This window comes from Glycine max, chromosome 2 (genome assembly GCF_000004515.6).
Source record: "Glycine max cultivar Williams 82 chromosome 2, Glycine_max_v4.0, whole genome shotgun sequence".
Classification (NCBI taxonomy): Eukaryota; Viridiplantae; Streptophyta; class Magnoliopsida; order Fabales; family Fabaceae; genus Glycine; species Glycine max.
In genome coordinates this window covers 41,025,710-41,048,676 of record NC_016089.4, presented here as the reverse complement: position 1 = coordinate 41,048,676, position 22,967 = coordinate 41,025,710, and the positions used below count along the sequence as shown (strand labels likewise).

The 22,967-nt window shown below is 31.4% G+C and overlaps 3 protein-coding genes across 13 annotated transcripts; 2 read left to right on the top strand and 1 right to left on the bottom strand.

Annotated features, from left to right (window-relative positions):
- Positions 1 to 2,953: 2,953 nt before the first annotated feature.
- On the bottom strand, positions 2,954 to 4,349 carry LOC100795603 (uncharacterized). Its single transcript, XM_006575992.1, has 2 exons — positions 3,806 to 4,349; positions 2,954 to 3,042 (listed from the first exon to the last, which is right to left on the bottom strand). The coding sequence occupies exons 1-2, from the start codon at positions 4,347 to 4,349 to the stop codon at positions 2,954 to 2,956; spliced, it is 633 nt and encodes a 210-aa protein (XP_006576055.1).
- Positions 4,350 to 16,138: 11,789 nt separating this feature from the next.
- Positions 16,139 to 18,737, top strand: LOC102663535 (uncharacterized). 6 transcript variants are annotated; one of them, XR_005887777.1, is made up of 5 exons: positions 16,139 to 16,424; positions 16,991 to 17,050; positions 17,208 to 17,282; positions 17,395 to 18,438; positions 18,562 to 18,737. XR_005887777.1 is itself a non-coding variant. In XM_014768641.3 (4 exons), the coding sequence occupies exons 1-4, from the start codon at positions 16,874 to 16,876 to the stop codon at positions 17,607 to 17,609; spliced, it is 267 nt and encodes an 88-aa protein (XP_014624127.1). In that variant the 5' UTR covers positions 16,458 to 16,873; the 3' UTR covers positions 17,610 to 18,046. The 6 variants fall into 6 exon arrangements, 2 of the variants coding, with proteins under 2 accessions (XP_014624127.1, XP_014624124.1); XR_005887775.1 differs by having other exon boundaries at positions 17,157 to 17,282; positions 18,562 to 18,735; XR_005887773.1 differs by lacking the exon at positions 16,139 to 16,424 and adding an exon at positions 16,458 to 16,879 and having other exon boundaries at positions 17,157 to 17,282; positions 17,484 to 18,438; positions 18,562 to 18,734.
- Positions 18,738 to 20,152: 1,415 nt separating this feature from the next.
- On the top strand, positions 20,153 to 21,890 carry LOC100793869 (uncharacterized). 6 transcript variants are annotated; one of them, XM_006575264.2, is made up of 5 exons: positions 20,173 to 20,553; positions 20,877 to 20,939; positions 21,263 to 21,379; positions 21,452 to 21,506; positions 21,608 to 21,890. In XM_006575264.2, the coding sequence occupies exons 1-5, from the start codon at positions 20,482 to 20,484 to the stop codon at positions 21,622 to 21,624; spliced, it is 324 nt and encodes a 107-aa protein (XP_006575327.1). In that variant the 5' UTR covers positions 20,173 to 20,481; the 3' UTR covers positions 21,625 to 21,890. The 6 variants fall into 6 exon arrangements, 5 of the variants coding, with proteins under 5 accessions (XP_006575325.1, XP_006575327.1, XP_006575326.1 ...); XM_006575263.2 differs by having other exon boundaries at positions 21,452 to 21,890; XM_006575260.2 differs by having other exon boundaries at positions 21,263 to 21,506.
- Positions 21,891 to 22,967: the final 1,077 nt, after the last annotated feature.

The window sequence follows — 22,967 nt, the reverse complement described above, 5'->3', positions numbered from 1 at the left end:
CTTTTTCACATAAACTATCGTATACTTTAGGAGAAGCAATCCTACTTAACTCAAGTAAAACTATTTTTTTTTAAAGGCACTCAAGTAAAATTATGATTAACAACAAAATTCTTTCATTGAATATCTGGTGTAATTACATGTTGAGAACTTAAACTCAAGAAAGACAGAACGTTAAACTGAAATCCTGCGCTAATGTATCTAGACGTTTTGGATAATTAAGACAACAGAATGTAGGATCATGAAATATATATTGATAAAAGTGGATCCTGAATGTAGGACCATATTTAAAATTTTAAAGGCAGGCTGAATCTCTTCAGTTGCCTTTGGTCCTGTCTCTGCTCTGTTGTCCTCTTCTTGTTTCTTTCTTTTTTTAAAAGGCGCCTTTTATATCCTTCAAGTGGGTTCAGTTATGCCAGCTACGAGGCTGTGGAGGGCTATTGTTGAAGCAAGAGTTGCTGTCAGGGAAAGGGTGCTTAGTGTATCGGACTTACTCCGCTAGAGGCAGAGCGGTGCGCACGCCCAAAATAGCCATCGTCAAGTGCAGCAAGGAGATTCAGGAGAAGGAGGAGGTTATGGTTTCTTCGTGTGTCACATCTGCTTAGCATAATAGCCTATTCTAACCTTTTGCTTCCATGCTTCGTGTCGTGTAAGGAGTGGTTTAGTTATGGAGGAGAGTTACTATTCAAATTCAAGGGAATCTTTTTTATTTTTTTCATTCTTTTTTCCTTCTGCAACTAAATCTATCCTAAATGATGTATGGGATTTGTATCTTTGATTATTGGAACTTGAATCCTTTTGGTGTTATGTGACAATCATTTTGTAATGATAAACTGTAATTAATAGAACCTTTTGGTGTTTGGATTGATGTTACATTATATATTTGAATAATTGAGGCTTCCTCATGATTTTGACATTTTCTACAGTAATTTAATATGTAACTCTAATTTTAAATTGTTAGGGATGTGATGATGAATTCAATAATTATATAATAAATTTTTTATTTAATTAAGTTTTTGATACTTAGAATATACTATTTTAAGATTACTGTTTAATATTTTTTTTTACTGAGATATTTGAAAAGTTTTTACGTTTTATTTTACTATTTGCTATTAATTCACATCCGTTAAGTGATGACGTGATAAACAAAATGTCAAGTCATCATGTCTGGTTATTAAACACGTAGGTACAGGTTTCCACTCTTCATAACGATTGCTAGACAAACCGTCTATGTGCACGTTTCGCTGCGGTCACCGTTGCGGTGTTGAAAACCTTACAAGCAAGACAAAGCATCTCTGATTCCTTCTCCTCATCCGTTGAATTCAAGTTTCCTTCATCGAATTTCATCAAATCGAAGGAAATTCCGTTGGATCTTAAGGCCTCGAGCCGCTTCGAAAGCCACTGAAACTTTGTGACCGTAATCGAAACTTTGTCAGCATCAAACGACAAATGTTTCAACACCATCTCGATCTCCGGCGACGACTTCTCCTCTTCAACATCCTCTTTCATCTCAAAAATCTTTGAGATGGAACATCTCTTCAGTGTCTTCAATTTCACCGCCTCATCTGTCGCTACTCCTCCTTCACCGTCTGCACGAGGTAATTGTTGATGTGTGTGTTCACCGCCGTCAACTTTGCAGCATTGAAATCTTAGCACATCGAAAAAACCAGCTCCACCTTCTCCTCTTCCTCCAACATCGAATCCGCTGCACATCCGTCGATAACTAACTTATCCTTTTTCTTCAATTCACTCTCGTGGTAAACCATCCCATTTGCTTGGTTCAACCTTTCTCCCTCTCCGTTGGCACCGACGAGGTTGGATCTCAATCCGACAAGGTCATCGGACCATTGTCGAGACTCCGAAATACTCATCGGAGGTAGCCAAGACTTGGCCTCATCGCAATTGAGTTTAGAGGTGACGAATGATCGACATTTGAAAACGATGATGGACCTCATCTTGGAAGTGTAGTCCCTGCCACATCGAATCATAACCGCACAAAAATTAATGGCGTGGACATCTATGCCTACATGTTTATTGACTAGGGTGTGATGGCGTGACATTTTGTCCACCACGTCATCACTTAACTAATGCGGACTAACGACGAGTAGTAAAATGAAATGCAATTTTTTTTTCAAGTATCTGGGTGAAAAGAAAATAAATGTTAGGTAGTAATTTGAAAACGAGCTATATTCCAGGTATGAAAAACTTAATTAAACCTAACTTTTTTTATATAATTATAATATGAAATAACACTTTGGTTTTGTAAAAATATAGGTCATAATTTGAAGTATGGATGTTTATGTTTTCACTAAGTAAATATTCCTTCTATTAGGGGAATTTGCTTCATTCTGACCAATCTTAACAAGCCCATCTAAGAACTTGAAATTCAATCAATGACACAACATTTGATTCAATCACTCTTTCAAGTAGAAGTACAAGGATGATTCAATCGAAAAAGTGTTGGAATTGTTACTCACTTGAGCATGAGTCTATTACATGTGTAGACTCTTTACGATCAACTTTAATAAATGTTCATGTTTTTTAGTTTTGACACTTAGAGACTTTGGATCATTCAACTAGGCTGATCAATCTTAACAAACATTTACACCTTTTAGGTCCAACATTTTAGTTGTTGTGACTCATTTGTCTAGGGTGGTTGACTTAAAAACATGCTTATGCCTTTCAAGTACGATTTTATAAGAATTGTGATTCGTTGAACCATAGATGACAACTTTAACAAATGTCCACATCTTTTAATTAAATTTGTTGTTTGAGGACTATAAAGTATCAACTATTTGGTTAAGGAGGTTAACTTGACACAAAATGTCTGAGTCCTTTAAAATGACTAAACTAATGAAGGTGACCAAACTTAAGAGTAAATAGAAAATTGATTATCATGTCATGTTGTCGTGACGTCATGAACCTATGCTCGCAAGCTCAAGAGAACTGGGCCTACCTAATGGAATTCTAAAGCCTTTTCTAGCACGTGAGTAGCATGATAAGCAGATGCATGTGCATGTGGGAGGATTGCAATATGCACCCCATCTAACACACATGAAAATGATAAAAGATTGTTAGAGAATATACAACATAAATATATGCGATATCTCTAGTATTACGCCTATATCTATCATGCCTATATCACGCAAAGTAGGGCTTGCTAAGGTTTTTTGAGTCTTTCTGACTTTAAAATTTCTCATGGAGCTGTGACCTCTTACGTAAATAGATAAAATGATGGAGAAAAAAAATATAAGAAGTAAATAAAATGTAAAAGAGGGATGAAAGATAAAGTTTATTGATGATTATATTTACTGTTTTCCATTGATTTACCCACAGTGCTGGACCTTCAGGTGCAGTTTAAGGTGTTGTGAATTCTTTTACTTTTTCTATTTTGTCGTAAGTGGTGTTTGACCAGCTTCTGGGCCTTAGCTTTTGTAGGCTGCAGTCCAATTTCATAGATAAATCACTGTACGATTCACTTCTTCAAATATAGAATACCTTATACCTCAACTTTAATGAGAACGTAAGAACACTTTAACATGGTATGCATTAGGAGTTTAATTTCTGTACACTTTTAGTATATTAATTATCAACTAATTAAAATCATTATTAGTATAACTTTGAAAATAATTATTATATAAGCAAATTAAAGCTGCTGAAAATGTAGGTGTAGATAGTGTACCAATTACTAGTTAGTTTTTGTTGGAAGGCAAGTTAGTTTGACCATAACCATGAATAGGAATTGATTGACCATTACCAACAATGATACCACGATGATTACTCATATTAAAATAAGACGTGAGATTACCTGAGGTGGACGTCATATGAAAGGTGGCATCGGTGTCCATATACCAATTCGGATCCGGAGAAGTAATATCGAGGGTATGCATAGCAGCCTCGATGTCTGTTGGAGTAGGAGTTGTGGCTGTGTATGCCTGCTGAGGTCTGGACCCAAGAACACCGGGCTGTCGGCGTGGAGGTTGTTGATAATTGGGCCTGGCCCATGGAGCAGCTGGGTACGGACAAGGAGGAATAGCCCACTGCATCCATGGCCAAAGCCATTGCTGTCCTACAGGCCAAGGGTTGTTATGGGGCTGTTGTTGTCCACCCTTGCGATTGCTGCCACCGCCACCAGAGCCTCCCTTGCCAGCGCCTGAGTTATCATGACCACTAGTGTTGTTGTGATTCTTTCTAGAATTGCCACGATTTGAATACCGTTTTCCACCATTATTTGTGCAACGTGCTGATGAATGATCAGACATCTCTTGAGATTCATTCGAGTCACGAGCCACCATGGTGGAGGACGAGGTCTGAGCTGCCTTCTTGAGGCCGAATTCTTCGAGAACAAGCATCGATCATGCTTGATAAAACTGAGGCAATGGATCACTTTGACGGATGAGTGTGGCCATTCCCTTGTAGGGTTCAGTGAGATTAGACACCAATTGCAGAACCAACCTACTGTTATCGACCAGAAAGTCAACATTCTTGAGTTGATCTGACAATGACTTGAGATGTTGACAGTTAGCAAAAACACTTGAAAAGGCCTCCATGGTTGTGTGGGTGAAATCATACTCAAGTGTAACAGCACGAGAGTGTTTGTTATCTTGAAATATATCACACAACCTATTCCAAGCCTCCATTGCCGTGGTGTCGGGTTCAAAAATATTATGTAAAAGATCATGAGAAATGGTGGCATAAATCCATTGTAGAACGATGGCGTCTAGTGTCAACCAGAATTCTGTCTCTTATTGCTTAGGAAAAGATTTTTGAACACGCTAAACACTTCCTGGGCTCGGGGCATGAACAACAAATGGTGGGTGTTTGTCACCACAAAACGAGGACTAGCGGAAGCGTGGTCCGAGGATCAGAACTGGCTCTGATATCATCTTAGAATGAATAATGTGAAAGACCTAACTCAACCTCAAAAGCTAGCTTAAGGGGTGAGGGTTGTCTCTCACTTACATATTCTAATGTGGGATTACCTTTAGCCGATGTGAGAGTTAGATTATTTTCAACAGTTTTCTTAATTCATGACAAATAATTGAAAATTGCATCCCCTTAAGCTTTGTCCAACGTTACACTTCCTCAGGTGTTCTTAATTAGAAAAGGTATATTACTAGTTCCAAAACACTTTTTTTTACTGAATGCCATTGTAATTGATCAAATTCTAGTAATGTCATTTAGTATTTTGTTCTCTTAGGCTCTAATGTAGCTAACCCTATTGCGTATGTAGTTATGTACGAGACTGGGCTTAGCGCACTTTGCGTTAGTGATTGGGTCTTGAGCATAGTTTTTTATGCTTTAATTTTTTTGGAAGAGGTTACGCTTTAAATTAATATAATGTAGTTTGTTACTTTTAAGATGGAGACCGCTAAAAAAGGATGTGGTTGGATTTTGAAAATAAAGGTCTCATCCAAGTACCTAGATCCTGTTTATTTTGTGGACTAAGACGACTCTGTTTAGGTTTGCCTTTGCTTTGATGCTGTTCAAATTGTTCTGGCATCCACCTGCAGTTTTTTCATTCAAAAGCAAAAAGTATTTGATTGTTAGTCCCTTTTGTACTCTAAAATTCTCTATGCCATTAACAATGGACAATTTTGCCAAGCATGCTATAGTTCGAAGAAAAATACTTCTATCCTTGTCTGTTCAATTTTACAAATATATGTTCACATTGAATGTACATATTTGATATCCAATCATGATGGTGGTCTCACTATTTTACCTCTATTCTTTTCTCTATCTGCTTTCCTCTTTTGGAACAGTGAAATGGCGGTGGCAATATACTCTTTTTAATTTACTTTTTATTATTTGAGATTCATTAAATTATTTGGATTTCTTTTTATTTAACGAAACTATATTTTATGAAATTTAATAAATTCAACCATTCTTATAAGTATATAAAGTATTTCTATTTAAGGAAAAAGCATGCTAACCCGGACTCCTAGGAAGAGTTAAAAGTAAAAGTAAAAACAAAAATGCATGGGACAGTGTTATTGATGCACCCTATTATTATTTGTAATGTACTCTTACTCTATTTTTCAGTTAAAAATTATTTATTAATTTTTTCATTATTATTCGTAAAACACTCATTAATAAGATCCTTATAAAAGAGCATAGCAAGGATATAAAGGAAACTTTCTTATTGAGAAAAATAAATGTTTTTTGCATTTTAAATACATTAGATTTTTTTAACAAAAACTTCAACCTTTATATGATTACTTTCAACCCTTTTAAAGTTAATACAGGGCACAAAATCCGAAAAAGAAGTTGATATATGATTGATTTCTTTAAGTTTAATTTATTTTTAAAATAAGTAATTTTGTAATTTTATGATGTGTATCTTTAAACTGTTTTTACTTAAAATAATTTTTTTTAAGAAATAAATATATCCACTTCTTAATAAATCACTTGTATAAAAAACATTTTTTTTAATTTTTTTAAAATTTAAATAAACTGGTCCATAATGTTTATCATCTTTCATTTATCTCTGCCATGGTTGAAAAGAAAATTCGTGATTGCCGGTCTTACCAGTTCCCATGCTAGAAGTGGGGTCGTATTTATCATTTGATTTTCATTTCTAAATAATCTATTTTTAAGAAAAATAAGATTCTCAACAATTATTGAAACAACGTCAATTGAACTTTTAGTTACTGAAGTACTTTTTGATTACTCATGTTTCAATTGCTTTTATTAGACTCTTTTAAGTTTTCTCATTTATAATCAAGTTTTTCTATTTTGATTTGATCAAATATTTAAGTCATTAATTTGCTTATAAATTTCCTGATAATGAAAAGGTATTCCATTTCATGGTTAATATTGTAATAAAAACGAGTTTCTAAAAAAATTGTAATAAAAATAAAAGAATTAATCACAAACATTGTTGATACAATAATTAAGTTAATATAATAAAAAAACGTTTTAAAGTCATTTAATTTAAATATTATGTATTTTTCACTCACTTTGTCACGTCAGATAATTTTATTAAATACTGTATAAAATTAGGATGAAGATGTATGATTGTAAATATAGAAAATATGAGAAACTCAATTAGCGCAATTATAATCAAGAAAACAAAATTCGCACAATCGCGGTACCTAATAGTTCAAAAACGCTATCAAGCTTTTTTTTATAGGCAAAGTGAGAAAATGCAATTGAGCCTTGAAAAATTACAAAATATGTTTAGTTATTATTTAATTTTCTTAAGAATGATATGTTATTGTTAACTATCATTAGAAAGTTTATTAACTTTACATTCAATTATGACAAGAATTTTTATTTTTACTTATAAAAGTAGAAAAAATTATTTTCACTTATTTATAAATTGAAATTATTTCCAAAAAATAAAAAAATTTCTTCTACCAAACATAAGAAATAGGAAAACTAGCAAAGTGCATAACTAGTACACTAGAAGCATGCATGATTTGCAAAGTATAAATTCATCCCTCCCTTGGAGACAAATGCTTTATTGGTTTCCTCTCATTGTATGCTATGTTTGATTTGTAGTTGGAAATGTTGTTTTGCATGTTTCAATACAAATTCAACGGATAAAAATAAAATATACACAAAAATAAAAGTCCCAATCCATTGATAAAATGACTTTTGTCTCTAACATAATTTTACAACGATTTCCAAATATGCTCTGTGTATTCTAAGGATAAGAATGCTTTACTTCTTCAAGTCTCTTTCTTTCTTTTTTTTTTTTTTTTGGTTGTATATGCACATCGCCTAAACTTCGAAATAAGAACACTGTTACTGGTAACTTCCAATTAATCTGGCAAATTTTATTTTGTTGGTTTCATGCTACGTGGCCAAACTGAGTCCAAAATTCAAACTTGCTAAGACAACATGGATCTTTGTTACATGTCCTAAATGGAAACAAAAAGAGAAGCAGGGAACGAGCTCATTATGAAGACAATGTACAAAGTACATCATCTAAATTATCGTTGATGGGATCATGCGACCGACCGTACCCACTTGCTTCCTTACAATCACATTATTCTAATTATTATTCAGACAAAGGGTTAAAAGAGTTAGGGTACAAAATTTTAAGTAAATTCACAGGTTACGGGATTTAATTACGATCTCTGACTAATCAATTTAGTTACTCCTTTTTGGAAATATTTCTACCAATGTGTTAGATATGGTTCTTATTTTTTATTAAATAAATTGTTTCATTGTGATATCTTATTTATGCCACAGCGCCCTCATTACTTAACACTCCTTTTGTACGGCATTTTCATTGATATTGAAGAAGGTGTTTCTTTGGGTATGTTCCTTGACTATTTTGATTTGGAGCCTTCTCATTTTGTTTTGCTTTGAACTTTTATTTGCGTGTCTTCTTAAACATATGAGTTCTATGATTCAGATTTTAGATCCATCATTTTGGCTTTAACGATATCTAGTCAGTGGTCACGTTGTGACCCCTTTTTGGCTCAATCTTGTTTGGTTAAGATGTTTATTTTAAATTCTTGGTTTGGTATATGATAGCTACTCTGCTACTGACTTAAAAATGGAAATGGTAAGGCTTGTATGGAAAGTAGTTGTAGTTCATGTGCAAAGTTGTATGCTGGTTTCAACTTTCAACAGCTGCATGTGATTTTTTATTTTATTTTTTTGTCTTTTGTTGCTTCTATTGTGTCAACAAATTCATATGTGAGGAGAGGTTTAAAGTGCATCAATGCTATGTTAAAAGAGCTGCACACGACCCAAGAGTACTTGGATGGCAGGTGATGAGAAAAATGGATCTGAACGAACCAAAATTAATAAAATACAAACTTATAAAATCGAAATCAAAAAATAAGAATTTTATTATGAATTAAATTAAATGGATGAACCTTTATGGCAAGATTGTATACATACCAGGGTGATGAGGTGGACTTGTTAGCCACATCATCAATTTACCAAAGAATTTTAACATTAAGGACTAAAATGAAAAGAAAAAAAAAATAGTAGGAAAGACGTACAACAGAGATCAAAACAAATATATACCATACATTAGAGACAATTTTTTATTTAAATCTAACAATAGACGTCTCACATTATAGATATGCAAATTAGGGAAGAGGGAAGGAATCGGTTAGGTGTTGTTTACTTTGACACTAAACACTGCTTATAGTAATTGAAGTTGAGGCGTAAAAGGCAACTACAAACAGCTCATATATATTCTTTTCCTTCAAAGAAAGTAATTGTTCGGGTATGCTAAAAATAGTCTCACATCAATTAAGAAGAGTCAAAATCATAAAAAAAATTATAAACAATCTCCTCTCTTAACCCATTGAAATACCTTTTATAAATAAAATCCTAATAAATCACTAAACACTAAAACAAACAACACCTCAAGCAAGACCCTAACGATGCCTCACAAGCATATTCCAATAAAGTCCCAGAGCCCAAGGAGTTTTTAAATAAAATAACGTAATTGAGTTAAGGCTAAATTATCAATGTATGGTTTAATTGAACGCTTAGGATCCGTGGTTAAAACAAGAGAAGTCCCCTTCCGAGGAAGAATCATGTTCCTTTTTAATTTTAACCTTTATTCCTTTTAATGGTGCACTGCACAATCCCCACTTTCACGTGCATACTAAAACTAAAAGGATTGAGAGAAAAGAGGAGCTTCGGAGCACAGTTGATAGGACACTTGCAAATAGACTAAAGAAGCATTCGTCACCCGTAGTTCAACTTTCTTTGTCTTTGTGTCTGTTTTTGTGTTTCTAGCCCAGTTAATTCGATTAAAATTAAAAAATGCTCTATGATTGTGCTCAAACACAGGCTCCTTTGGACTGCAAGTTTCAGTATTTTGCAACCCAAGACCCTACTTGCGCTGTTGCATTGTCACCTCACCCACCCTCAACTACACCCATAAACACTGATTGGACAATATATATATAAAACCCACAATATATTAAGAGCCGAAATAATCATACAACCACTACATAAAACGTGATATTGAAAACGAAATTCCATAACAAATTCAGATAGTACCTACTTATTCAAAGATAGATAGATGATGAGTCTTTATGGATTTTCAATTTTTCATTATGGTGGAAGTGGAAGATGTTCAAGCTTGGAAGGCCTGAATGAATAGATAGATGATTAACTAATAATTTATTAGTCTAAAGTTTAGACATAATTGGGTTGGGCACAGTACTAATAGTAATGTATTTAAAATGAGTCTGCTTTTTGACCCCCTTATTAATTTGAGGAGCCCCACATTGCCCAAGAAAAATCAATAAAATTTGCTAAAGAGACAGAAGCAAAGACTGACATTAAATTTGAAACGGTAATAAAAGAGTGTTTGGATGTTGAAGGGTCTGTAGTCTGTACCTTAAGGGACCCCCAAAATTTAAAGCATCACTGACTAAAATCCTACAGGATTAGGTGCATCCCCATTTACTGCAAAATGTAGCAACCCAAAGCTGAAACGAAGAAACGTCTACTTCCTTCCTTGCTTGGCTTTCCCAGGACTTCAATTCAAAACACACAAACAACACAAAGCCATTTTTTTTTTCCTTTTCACCAAATCCAAAAGATCAGTCAGCAAACACAGATCATAAGAAATTAAAAAAAAAAAAAGAAGAAAAAAACCTGTGGCAAAGCAACATAACATTTTGCTTTGAAGGAAATATTCACTCCTTGCATATTAACATTGGTTACAAAGAGAGTAAGTAAACAAAAATAATAATAGCAATGCTAAATGCTAATACCACTAAGCTAACATAGATTGAGCCATCTAGCCAATATCACCACCAGGAGCAAGATACTAACAATCAAGAGAATAGGAAGCACAACATAGTGACAGGCAAGAATTGGAGTTCACTGAAACCCTTTTGCCTCACAAGGATATTTGTTGAGTGAAAGACAAAGCATGGTTGGATCCCATAATCTGTGGCCATATTCCGGTGCTGCTGGTGTTGCTGTTGCTGTTGCTGCTTCAGCCGCCACCAAAGCCAAAAGCACCCTCCCATCAGTGGTGCCATGAGTATCACTCAGAAAACAATGGGAGAGAGTGGATGGTGGGTTGGGTGCAGCAAAAGGGTGAAAAGGGGGTGCATGTGTTGAAGGGAGGGAATAATTGTGGGGGAAAGGTAGAAGTGAGGTAACTAAACTAGCTAAGGACATGAAGGAGTGCCTAGTTGGTTCTGTGGCACTGCGATTGTCTGTGGAAACATAATGTGGGATAGTAAATGTGGGCAAAAGGAAATGAATGGTTGGTGTGCTTTATTGTGTAGTACGGTTTTGGGCATGGCATGGTGGGAGAGTTCTCTTCTTCTGTTTTGTGTGTGTTTAACCTCTTCTTTCTCTTTCTCTTTCTCTTTCTCTCAAATCTCAATCTCAATCCTTTTACTTTCTCTACTGGTTGTCCCAGAAAGCCCAGATTAGCTAGATTTGCGCAAGCAACCTCTGTCCTCTTTTTCCCTTCCTCGCCTAACCTTCCTCAATCACCATAATTCCAACAATGTCCTTCTTCAAAAGTTGTCCTTCTTCAAAAGTTGCCCTTCCATTCCTTTTTTTTTAATGTTTGGATTGTAGTTGGTTAGTTGGTAATGGTACATCTCAAAATACATTTGGAAAAGTATAGACGTTAAATATGTTTTTCTTATGTAACATAATTTATTTTAATTTTGCTATCAAAATTTTACTTTTTTATTATTTTACTATGTGAAATTTTTTATTTAATACCTGTCATTGGTTAGGTCTGTTTAATTTAATAATAACATGACATTTTATTAGTGTTTCATGTCATCACTTAATATTTTATTATATATCATATCATTAATTAAAAGTTTCTGATAAAAAATATTAAAATCAAATATAAAAAAATTAGATAGTAAAACAAAAAAAAATTTAGACAGTAATATTAAAATGAATAATATAAATATAAAAAATATATTTAAGTTAAATGTAAAACTATAATTTGAGTTTCATTTGCCGATAATATATTTAATAAAACCACGGTTGCATTATATTTAAATATGGATTCAAATATCAAGGTATGGTTTAAATAAAGAGAATATTGATTAAAATATGTTTTTTTTTATTACTTTTTGTACTTTTAGCATAACTTTTTAATTATTAGTTTTTATAAGTTTAGGATTTTAATTATTGTATGTTACTCTAAAATGATTTTATAATAAAAAATCAAAAAGGAAGTTTAATTCAATAAAAGTGTACAAAAAGACATGTTAATAGAACTAGTGTAATAGAACCATAAGAGCAGTAGTAAATATCATAACATTATTTAAAAGAAAATAAAACAATAATAATTATATTCTGTCTAAATTTTAGTGTGATGTTGCAATAATTCAGACTAATTTAACTAATTGGGGTCAGTCTAGTGCTAGATGGTTGTGATAAATATATGAGGCCTTAAATTTGATAAGAGAAAAAGTGTATTAAAGCATAAAAAAGTGGGTTAATAATAGAGAGAGACAGAGGGGATGGAGAAAATGAGTGAGGGAAATGATCCAAATTAAAATAGCCAAGTCACAATCTTTTGATTTTAATGATATTTGACCTGTACTATTAAGCAACTATAATCACTTAACTGACGGATCAATATCCGAAGTTGAACTCATAATTGACGAGTCAATCAATTTCAAAGCTAATATAGATTACTCTTGACTTTTCCTGTACATGATAGCAAATAGAATAGTTAGCCTTCCTTATTTTATAGAATTGATTGTCATTAAAGTTGATTAATGAGGTTGCTTCCATAACATACTCAGATAACATTTTATAGGAAAAGAATATAATATTTATACTTAGAGTCGCAGTCCACCCTTTCATTATAATTATCCTTCTAAGTTTATTTATACACACAAAATCAATAAATAAATAAAAGAGAATAATTTTTTTACAAAATTAACCTTCCTATCATTAATTTATTTTTAATTTTTTAAACTCATATCATTAACAATACACTGTCCCAAATATAAGGAAAAAAATTAATTCATATTAATTAAGAAAGTTAATTAATCATATTTAATTGCATTAATCTCAATTGAAAATTATTTTTTCTCAAACTTACCTTTCATTAGAACTTGGTATTAGGAATAAAAAAAATAGTTAAAACTAAAACCTCAATTAAATGAAAAGATATTTTAGAAATAGTAACATTAAATAGAATAAAATTAGTTGAAATTTTCTTATATTTGAGATTATGAAAAATGTGTTTTTTATTATATCTGAGACAAGAGAAAGTATTACATAAGGAATATAAGTAGAAAAAAATAATTAATGCTGTATTGAAAAATTAAAATAAAAACTATTTTATGATAATTTTTTTACACGATAATTATAATAAAATGGAAAAAATATTGCTATGCCTAAAATACCACTAGCAATAAATACACCAAAGCACTTGTGGATGGCCATTTCTTTTTACATAACTATTAATTAAAATTGAAAAAATATAATACATGTTCTAACACAAGAGGAATTCTATGCGAACCCACCAAAATAGTGATTTTTAATAAATATTAATCAAGATGAAAAAGTTAAAAAAAGAAGATAATATTAAAGAGAGGGTTATTAATACTCCTCCCTAATACAAAAAATTATTTGTGCAAATTTGTTGAAATAGTAGTTTTACATATTAACATTTTTTTGTTATACTTCACTTATGAATGTTTTCATTTATTCTTAACTTTGATTTTTTTTATTAAAAATAAAATATATTTTAGTCTCCTTAATATGTTTGTTCATTAAAAACTACAGAATATTGAGTGAAACCCATTAAATAAAACATTAACTTACAAATTTCTTTAATTTTAATGATTTTCAATCAACAGTGTGTTACTCATAATATACCCCATTTGTTTCAAAATAATAGTTTTTCTAAGTTGTTTTATATGGATAGGGAAAAAAATGAAAGAAAATAATACTTTTACAAAATTAACATTATATTATCATTAATTTATTTATAGATTTTATTGTTTATCATTAAGATTATAAGAGATATATAAGTAAAAAAGCGTAATAAATGTTAAAAATAACAATTATTTTATAATATTTTTTCTCTCTTACATAACAATTATAATGGAAAAAAAGAAATATATAAAAGAGTACCAAGACAAATGACACATTTCATCTTTTACAATCAAGTTATGTTTGGATAAAAGTTGGGAATGTACTTTTTTAAATTTCAAGACACAAAATAAAGAAAAAATGTATTACTTTATAATAAAAGTGTTTTTAAGCTTCAATTGATGTCCAAATATGCAAATCTTAGAGCTTGATATATATGGAGTAAGAGATATAATACTTATACAATAATTCTTATTATAATTTATAAAACACCAACTATTTTATGTGTCTATCTCTCTTTATCATATCATGCTTTACATTTCAAAATTTTCTCTCTTTTCTCACTTTTTTCCATTTCTCTCTTTGTTGTAAGATTTATTATACAAGTTGTCATACAAGTATCATTTCTCTTATGTTTTCAAGACCTATATATTGTTAACATATGAGATGGTTTTCCGGGAGCCTGAAAAGTTGGATGTATTCACTGTTTTTCCCCATAGTGCTTAGGTTTTATAGCAACAATTTTCAAAGGTTCGTTTTCCATACCTCACTAAACAGGCACCTAAGCATCATAATACTCTTGTCTATTTATTAATAAAGCATAGAAGAAAGTTGGAGTGGGGTTGAGAGTGTGCGTTTGGTGTTCTAAATTTACGAAAAGAAGTTCTAAAATGGGGAAGGCCCAAACTAGCTATATAGGAAATGTTTCAGTTCTGGTCAAAAGAAGAAAAGGGAGGCCCGAGAAATCAATCACTTTACACCCTAGACTGGCCTTCATGTCCGAATTATATTATATGAATGATGAATCATTAATTTGTAGGAAGAGAGATGGGAGGAGTGAACAAGATCTTAGTTTTCTTTTTTGTGCAATTCTAACATGCACCATATATATTAGGTGCATCTATGTGTATCTATACAGCTTATATGTGCAATCCTTGGATCTAAACAGCATGGATATGCACCTCACTCAAAAGGTGCATTGTATAGAATCCCTCTTCTTTGTTTGTCTTTAATCCAAGGAGGTATTGGTGGGAGTAGCAGTTGATCAATCGACCATGAAAGTGAAAACAACAATTATCTAAGCCAATATAGAAGCCCATTAAAATCACACCAGTGGTATCCGATGGTATAAGCTCAAAAATAAGAGATTCGAGCTTTCTAAAATTAGAATGAGATAATTAAGGATCAAAATTAACATATTTTATTAGATATTTTTGTTCTTTTTAGAAATTAAATATTTTTATTCTTTTTTATATTCCCCCCCCCCCCCCCCCCCCCCCCCCCCCACAAAAAAAAAGTTAAACAAAATACACCAAAAAGTAAAGATGCTTTTTATGTAGATTTTAAAAAAATGAAGCTAAAACAAACAAAAGAATTTCCTTTCCCGTGTGATTCTTCGTTACTGGTAGTTTGATTTGATAGTAGCACAACAAAATGGACAAACGCTCAAACACATCGGCACTCAGCATCTCTCCAAGAGTGCACGTCATAGAAACCTAATGTGTGGACCTTAACAAATCAATTATAATTTCCTAATGTTCTTAATAGTATTAATCTTAGCCATAACTTAAAAAAGTAATAAATTCCATCTGCTTCCATTTGCTTTTAAGATGCCTAAACATATTTGTTCTCGATTCTTTTCAGACGCTTTAATCCTGAAAGAGAGTTTTCCAACATCATTTGAACAGAATCTAAGCTTGGTTATCAATGTTGAAATCACCTTCATGACGCCATCATTAATTTATAATCAATTGGTTATGACATATGAGAGATTTCTTATTATTGACTCTTCAAATATATGTTGTAAAAAATACTCTTCAAATATATAAGAGTAATAATAAACATACATCTACCTTAAAATGATATGAAATATTTTTAATAATTAATTTTATCATATTAAATATTTTTTTCTCAAAAAAAAATATGAAATAATTTTTAATAATTAATTTACTATATCAATATAACATTTTTTGTATAAAAATTACAAGTATTTTATATTTGAGAGAATTCTTCTTAAGTTAGATAATTAAATTACTGTAAACTATTAAACGCTCATTTTACAAAATTAACACAACAATCGTCGAAGAGTTGACAATGACCTTGATTTTATAGGTGCTATGCAGGGCTTTGGGTGGAAGAGTTGGTAAATCGAACAGAGGGTGGGATATTGGCTTTAGACAAGTGCATTTCATGAAAGATCTAGCTCGATCTTATAGCTACCTAGAGGACCATGAAATGATGACAGAATCGCTTTCCATCGTTGAGGTACACCAATATGTGGTTTTTGAGGTTCCTCTGGGTGCACAAGTGATTGGATCGTCAGACAAAACTGGAGTGGAAATGTTTGCGATTGCAGACCACACATTCTTGGAATTCAGGGTCATCCTGAGTATAGCATAGAGGTAACGTTATAACATTGTTAATTATATTTATTGTTTATTTCACGTGGCAAGGAACGAGCTAATACCCCAAAATGACGTGGGTTCGATTATTCTTACTAGTGTGAGAACTTTATTGGTGAACAATTTATAAGTATCTCTATAAGTATTCTTTGAGCCTTGAAGTTTGTCCTAATCCTAGTAAGCCCCCGGGATCCAACTCACCTAAATTTTCAATTACAAAAAGAAAGAATAAGAATATAAATGATTGATGTTGTTAGTGAGTTAGTGATATTTCATAAGATTAAATGAGGTATTCTGTCACAGGGTTCTATATAGTAGTCACCTTTTATGTGTATGTGTAATACATATTACTATTGTATAACTGAATTGAGTTACAGCTTTGACAAATTCTGCCGTCTCTTTTCCTTTGTACCAATAACAAAGCAATTTGATGAGGAACTTTGGTGGTTATGAAGGTTATTCTATTTTGGTCTCATTTCAAATGCTGACAATTAGTTTCATATCTTATTAATCTGTTACTACTTACTAGCCTCATTTCTAATTCTGTTCTTTTGGGACGGCTGCAGTCTATGATTGAAGCTCTTGCAAATCTTTCACAAAATTCTAATTCTGTTCTTTATTCAATCGTAAGCAAATGTCCTAATTCCCTTCCACTTCTCAGTTGTCAGTTTTTTTCCCTTGCACTATATCTTCTGTTTTTTGTTTTAATATGAAATTAATGGCTTATTCCAGTGTCTACTTTAGAAGGGTGCAATCGGGTATTCATGTAGAACTTATGTGCAGATTGACACTGGCAGTGATGTTCCCTGGGTCTGTTGCAGCTCCTGCAATGGTTGTCCCCAGACAAGTGGGCTTAAGGTGAATTCAATTCTCTCCATTAATTCAATATCTTGTTTAAGTATAAAACAGTAAAGTCAATGTACCCCAGAATTTGTCAATATCATGTTTTGTTTGCTGGATTTTGTTACAGATTCAGCTCAATTTTCTTGACCCCATCAATATCTTTATTAAATCTATTGTTCTGACCAAAGGTGCTATAATTGAATACACAATCATCAGATGCCAGCTGTTCCGGTCAGAACAACCAGTGTTCTTACACTATCCAGTATGTATGAAGATGGTAGTGGGACATTACTCATTAGGCTATATATGATGCATTTGGATGTATTTTTGAGGGATCTGTGACAACGAATTCTTGGGCCTGTATTTTTCATTAGCCTGAAATGGTAGATACCATCCCTATTTTTTCATGATTGTTGGTTTAATCTTGGAAAACATTACTTTGTAAATGGGGCAGTTGCAGTTGTAAATCAGCAGACTAGCTAGGGACTTGACAGTTTGATGGAGCAGCTGATGATATGTTTGAATATGGGCAAGGAAATGCTTGTCATCTCCCAACTCTCCCATTGTCTGAAAGGAGATAGTTTCTTGGTGTGATTGTGGAGCCAATTAACATAGTTGCTCTACTTGTTCCATCGCACTTAGTTCTTTCATCAGAATAAAAACGCTATATTAATATTCTTCTGTCAATTAAACTTTATATTTTTTAGTGGTTTTTAGGTAAACAAATATATGCTGAGGGTAATCTGAATTCTTTGGTGAATATAGCAGGGAGATTTGTACCTTTGTCCTTTGTTCTTCAGAGCCTAGTAAAATGTTTGGTTAAATGTTTCCTTTGGTCATGACAAGTGCTTAGTACTGGAAGCCATTCACTATTCAGTGTTCTGGGCTACTAATGAATTATCTAAGCAAGACGTTAAAATGATATTGTCTGTCAATCTTGAATGTTGAAATCAGTTCATAATTTCTAACGTATAGATTATGAATGTGATTGTGAAGACTGGAGTGCCTAAATGAAGATTTGAATTTGGCACCAAATTACAGCTATGTGTCGTATGTTCCGGGTTTGTCATCATCTGCTTAAGAGTTTATTTTGGAACAGTGCCTTGAGCAAGACCAAATTAATAATCGGCCCTTCGAACCAGAAGTAGATACTACTATATTCTTACAATGAGTAAGATGTATTCATTAGTATTCTAAAAAAATTTGTACCTCAATAGATATTGGTCCTAAAGTGGCTTGAAAGAATGTCCACTGTGAACGTTTAGACTAACTGCTTCCTTTGCAAATATTTCAGGCTTCATTACGATTTAAATCTGTAAGGCATTTCTGTCAACGGCCAGGCATTGCTAATTGACTCATCAGTTTTCGCAACATTGAACAGCAAGTAATGTGTTACGATTTAAGAATATTTTTTTTTTAAGAAACATGCTAGTAACACATTTTCTAGTATATTTTTTGTTCATTCAGTTAAATTTATCAGAAGTTACAAAGTTCTATATATCCTTTTAATGAGCTTAACGCATGATTTTATAGTTTTTTATATTATTATTATTATTAATAATAATGTATAAATTTGTTAAAAATGTATATTGTTAACACTTTTTTTTTCAATATAATAATTTTATTGCCCAACATAAATGAGTAATTTTTCCTTAGGAAGGTAGGAGTAATGTCTCCCATGCAAAATTGAATTTTCCGTGCTTCAAAATCTATTTTAGTTCAATTTGGCTCTTGTAAACTGTAAAGTGCGCAACTTACTTTATTCTCTAAAATGAGTAGTTCAATTTAGAGGAATTGAATCCATTATATATATATATATATATATATATATATATATATATATATATATATATATATATATATATATATATATATATTTCTGGGGATCATTTTTATTATTTTGTTTACAGTTAAGTTAAAAAAGTATACTGATTTTTTTAATTGATGAATACCTTAAAAAATATAAAAAGTTTTTTTTTAAGGAAACAATATAAAAAGAGGTTGTCTATTGCGTGTATATACGGGCACACGAGGTGATTTCTTAAATATAGTCGATTAAATGTTTTACATTACATAACAACAATTATTGTTTTTTTTAATGTTTTTAATATAATAAATACTTTTAATGAAAGAATTTTCTTAGCACTTACTATTAGAAATTTGCTAATTTCCTGTTGAATTTTTTTGGACAAAAAATCTGCAGCTATTTGCTGTGGTTTTTTATGTGGATTTCCTGTAGATTTTTTTGTGAAAAATAATCCGCAAGTATTTCCTGTGATTTTTTATGCGGATAAAAATTCGCAGGTATTTCCTGCAGATTTTGCTGCAAAACAAAATCAACATATATTTTCCTATGAATTTTCCTGCGAATTTTTCTATCAATTTTACTTCGTAGGAATTATTACTTTTAAAATAATTTTCTAAAGAAATTAGTTTTTACTAAATTTTTTGATGATTTAAAATAATCAAAAATAATTTTCTAAACAAATTACTATTTTAGTGAATATTTTATGATGATTAAAAATAATTAAAAATATTATGATTGTTTGTTTATTTGTTTTTATGTATTTCTCATTACTTTGAACTTATATGCATAAATAAAATATTTTTTTTATCATTTTAATTTTAATTATACTAAAAATAAAACAATATTTTGTCTCGAGATTTAAAAATAAAAAGTATTCATATGTAGGGTCAATTGTAAACCCACAAAATTTTGTTAAACACTCATTTTAAAAATCTTAGCATTGAAATAGATTTTTTATTTATTTATAGTGCTTAAATCTGTGAAATTACAAGTAAATTATATTTTCTCATTATATTTAAAATGAAAAAATTAGGTAAATTATATATTTATTTTAATTAAAAAAGTTATTTTGAAAATGAACCGAGAGTTACGCTCCACCTTTCTCCCTAATCCTAGGGCCCTAGTCCATCTCAAAATAGAAAGAAAGAAGAATGGGTGAGTGAGTGTAAAAACTGCGCTCTCACAATTGCGGCCATGGAAGAAGCTTCTTCGAGCGAATATTCCATTTTCAAAAAAAGAAAAACCACTGCATTCCATATTCCGTGCGATCGGAGAAGAGGAACAGACTCTGAAGTACACTTTCGCTTGAAGAATTTTGTTGTGAAGGCTCACTCTCGTGTTCATCGCTCACTCACTCATGCTCGTGTTTTCTGAACTCCGGGATCCATTCTACGATCAATTTCGTTCATGTTCCGTTCTCTCTTTCTCTCCTATGCTCGTGTTCTTCTCGGAATTGGTTTCACTCTGACTGAACTGAAGGTAGTGTTCAATTTCTGTTTCATTTTTATAGATTATCGAATTATAGATGTTTGAAGATTTGATTTAGTGTGTAACAGAATCAAATCGTATTCATCTCGATTGGAATTTTTGGAATTGAGGAAGGAAGGAAGTTAGGGTTGGGGTAATGGTTGAGAAGGCATAGGCATCAAATCTAATTCATCTCGATTTGATTTAGTGCGTAACAAAATCAAATCAAATTCCTGACGTTGAAATGAAGTGATCAAAGTGTAATAGTTTCATAATGCTTGTATACGAGTTTTACAATTATGAGTTGGTTTAATTAATTGTGTGTTCCTTTACAGGGGTTAACATTCTTTGCAGGAGTTCTACTAGAGAAGCATATAGTTGTTGTCTGTTCTAATTTGGTATGTCTGCACTCTGCAATTTTTGTCACTGCCTGCTTATGTGTTTCTATGAAATAGATGTGCATTGAAAGTGTGTGTGGGTATGTTTGCATCTGATAAGTTGCCTTTGATACTTCAAATTTTTGCTAAATGTCAAGGTGTAAATCTTAGTGCATGTTTTGATTATAACTTATTTAGGGGAAATAATCCTTTTTTTTTATTTGAAGTTTTCTGAGATTTCTTTCTCTTTTTTGTGTGTAAGCATTTGTTTTCAAGAATTAATCTGTATCCAAAATTCCTTAGTTTCTGATATGATGTGACGATTGAACAAGATCTTCATGTAGGATGACATAGAGAAGTTGGTATCTAAGTTAGAAGACAAGGTTTGTGCTCCCGAGGAAGGTTCTTGCATGGATGCTATAATCCTTCACCTACATGGTTGTTTGCCGCCTGAATTGCAGGCAAGTAGTTTTGATTGGATACAATTTTCAGATATAGATGCTCTCATAATACTCACAAGTGCAGTGCCACAGATAAAGCATGGGTTTGATCCAACCAAAGGACCAAGATCAGAGTTCTATTTTGATGGTTTGACTAAGTTATACTTTATACATATTATCTTGAAAACAGGTTAGGAAGTACCTGCTTTGTGTTTTGATTTTGATTTTTTTTCTTTTTAATCTTTGCAGCTAAAGGATTTAGCTGAGTACGTTGATTATTGTAGCTTGTATATCCACCATTGCTGATGCTCCATTCTCTTCCTTTCACTGCATAGTGTCATGGATAATATGTACATTATTGTCTAGTTTCTTATGTGCAGTGGTGTATTGTCACAAATGGGGAGTATATAAACTACAAGTTCTCAGCTGTATCCTACAAATGTTTATGGCTATAGTTTTAGCTTGTTTTCTTTTTGTGTTAATTGTCATTTGGAGTTGATTCATTCAATAATGTCAGTTCTGCATTCTTACTTTTTCATTCTTCTATGTCAGTTCTGAATTTATTGCATTCAATTTCAATATCCATTACAATTGGTTGCTTGTTAAATTTAATTGTTTCATTCATTTTGCTTCTAATGAAGGATTCACTTAAATTAGTTTTAAAAATAGTAATCTAAAATAGTGATTCTAAAAAAGAATAGAAAAAACACAAGAATGATTTGAATGAAATTTATTGAATTGAAATAAGAAAAACAAGCAGATAAATTGATATTACTCGAGTTTCAATTTGTTTAATTTTTGCATAAAAAAGTATGAATTTAATCATTTTCAATGTAGATCTTAACTCTTTAAGTATCAACACCCAATTTCGTCCAGATAATTAAATAAAATACTAAAAAAATATACAAGGAAAATGAAAAAACAAATTTAATCAACTAAAGTTATTTTACGTTATTCTGATTTAATCTAAAAATTCAAAATTTTGTTACCTCTTTTATCTTGAGTTTATAACCCAATTTCAAAAATGACAAACAAAAAGAGAAGTAAATTTTTTTTCAAATTAACACAATAATTTTTTGTTATTCTTTTAGTAATCTACACGTTCTCTCCTTCTCAAGTAATAAATTAGCACGAAAATATCATAAATAAAAATATGACCATACAGAAAGCGGGAGTAGAAGATACTGACATAAGCCATTCTTTGATTTGCGAGAATAAGCAAACAGTTCAAAGCAATAACTTCTTGAGTAGCAATAGTGATCAGGAAAAGGAGAAGTATAGAGTCTCACGTCGTTAATATATATATATATATATATATATATATATATATATATATATATATATATATATATATATATATATATATATATATTTCAACAATATTTAAAAAGTTCCAGACTAAATAAATAATAATATTAGTAAAAACTATTAAGACAATAATTCTAGTTATTAATAACAAAATAATATTTTTTAATATTATTAAAAATATAAATATTTTAAAATTATACATTTTAAATTATAAAATATTACAAATCTAGATATGTTTAAAATTTGCAGGAAAGTTACCTGCGCTGATTTTAAATCGGCAAGAAAATTCGCAGCTAATTTC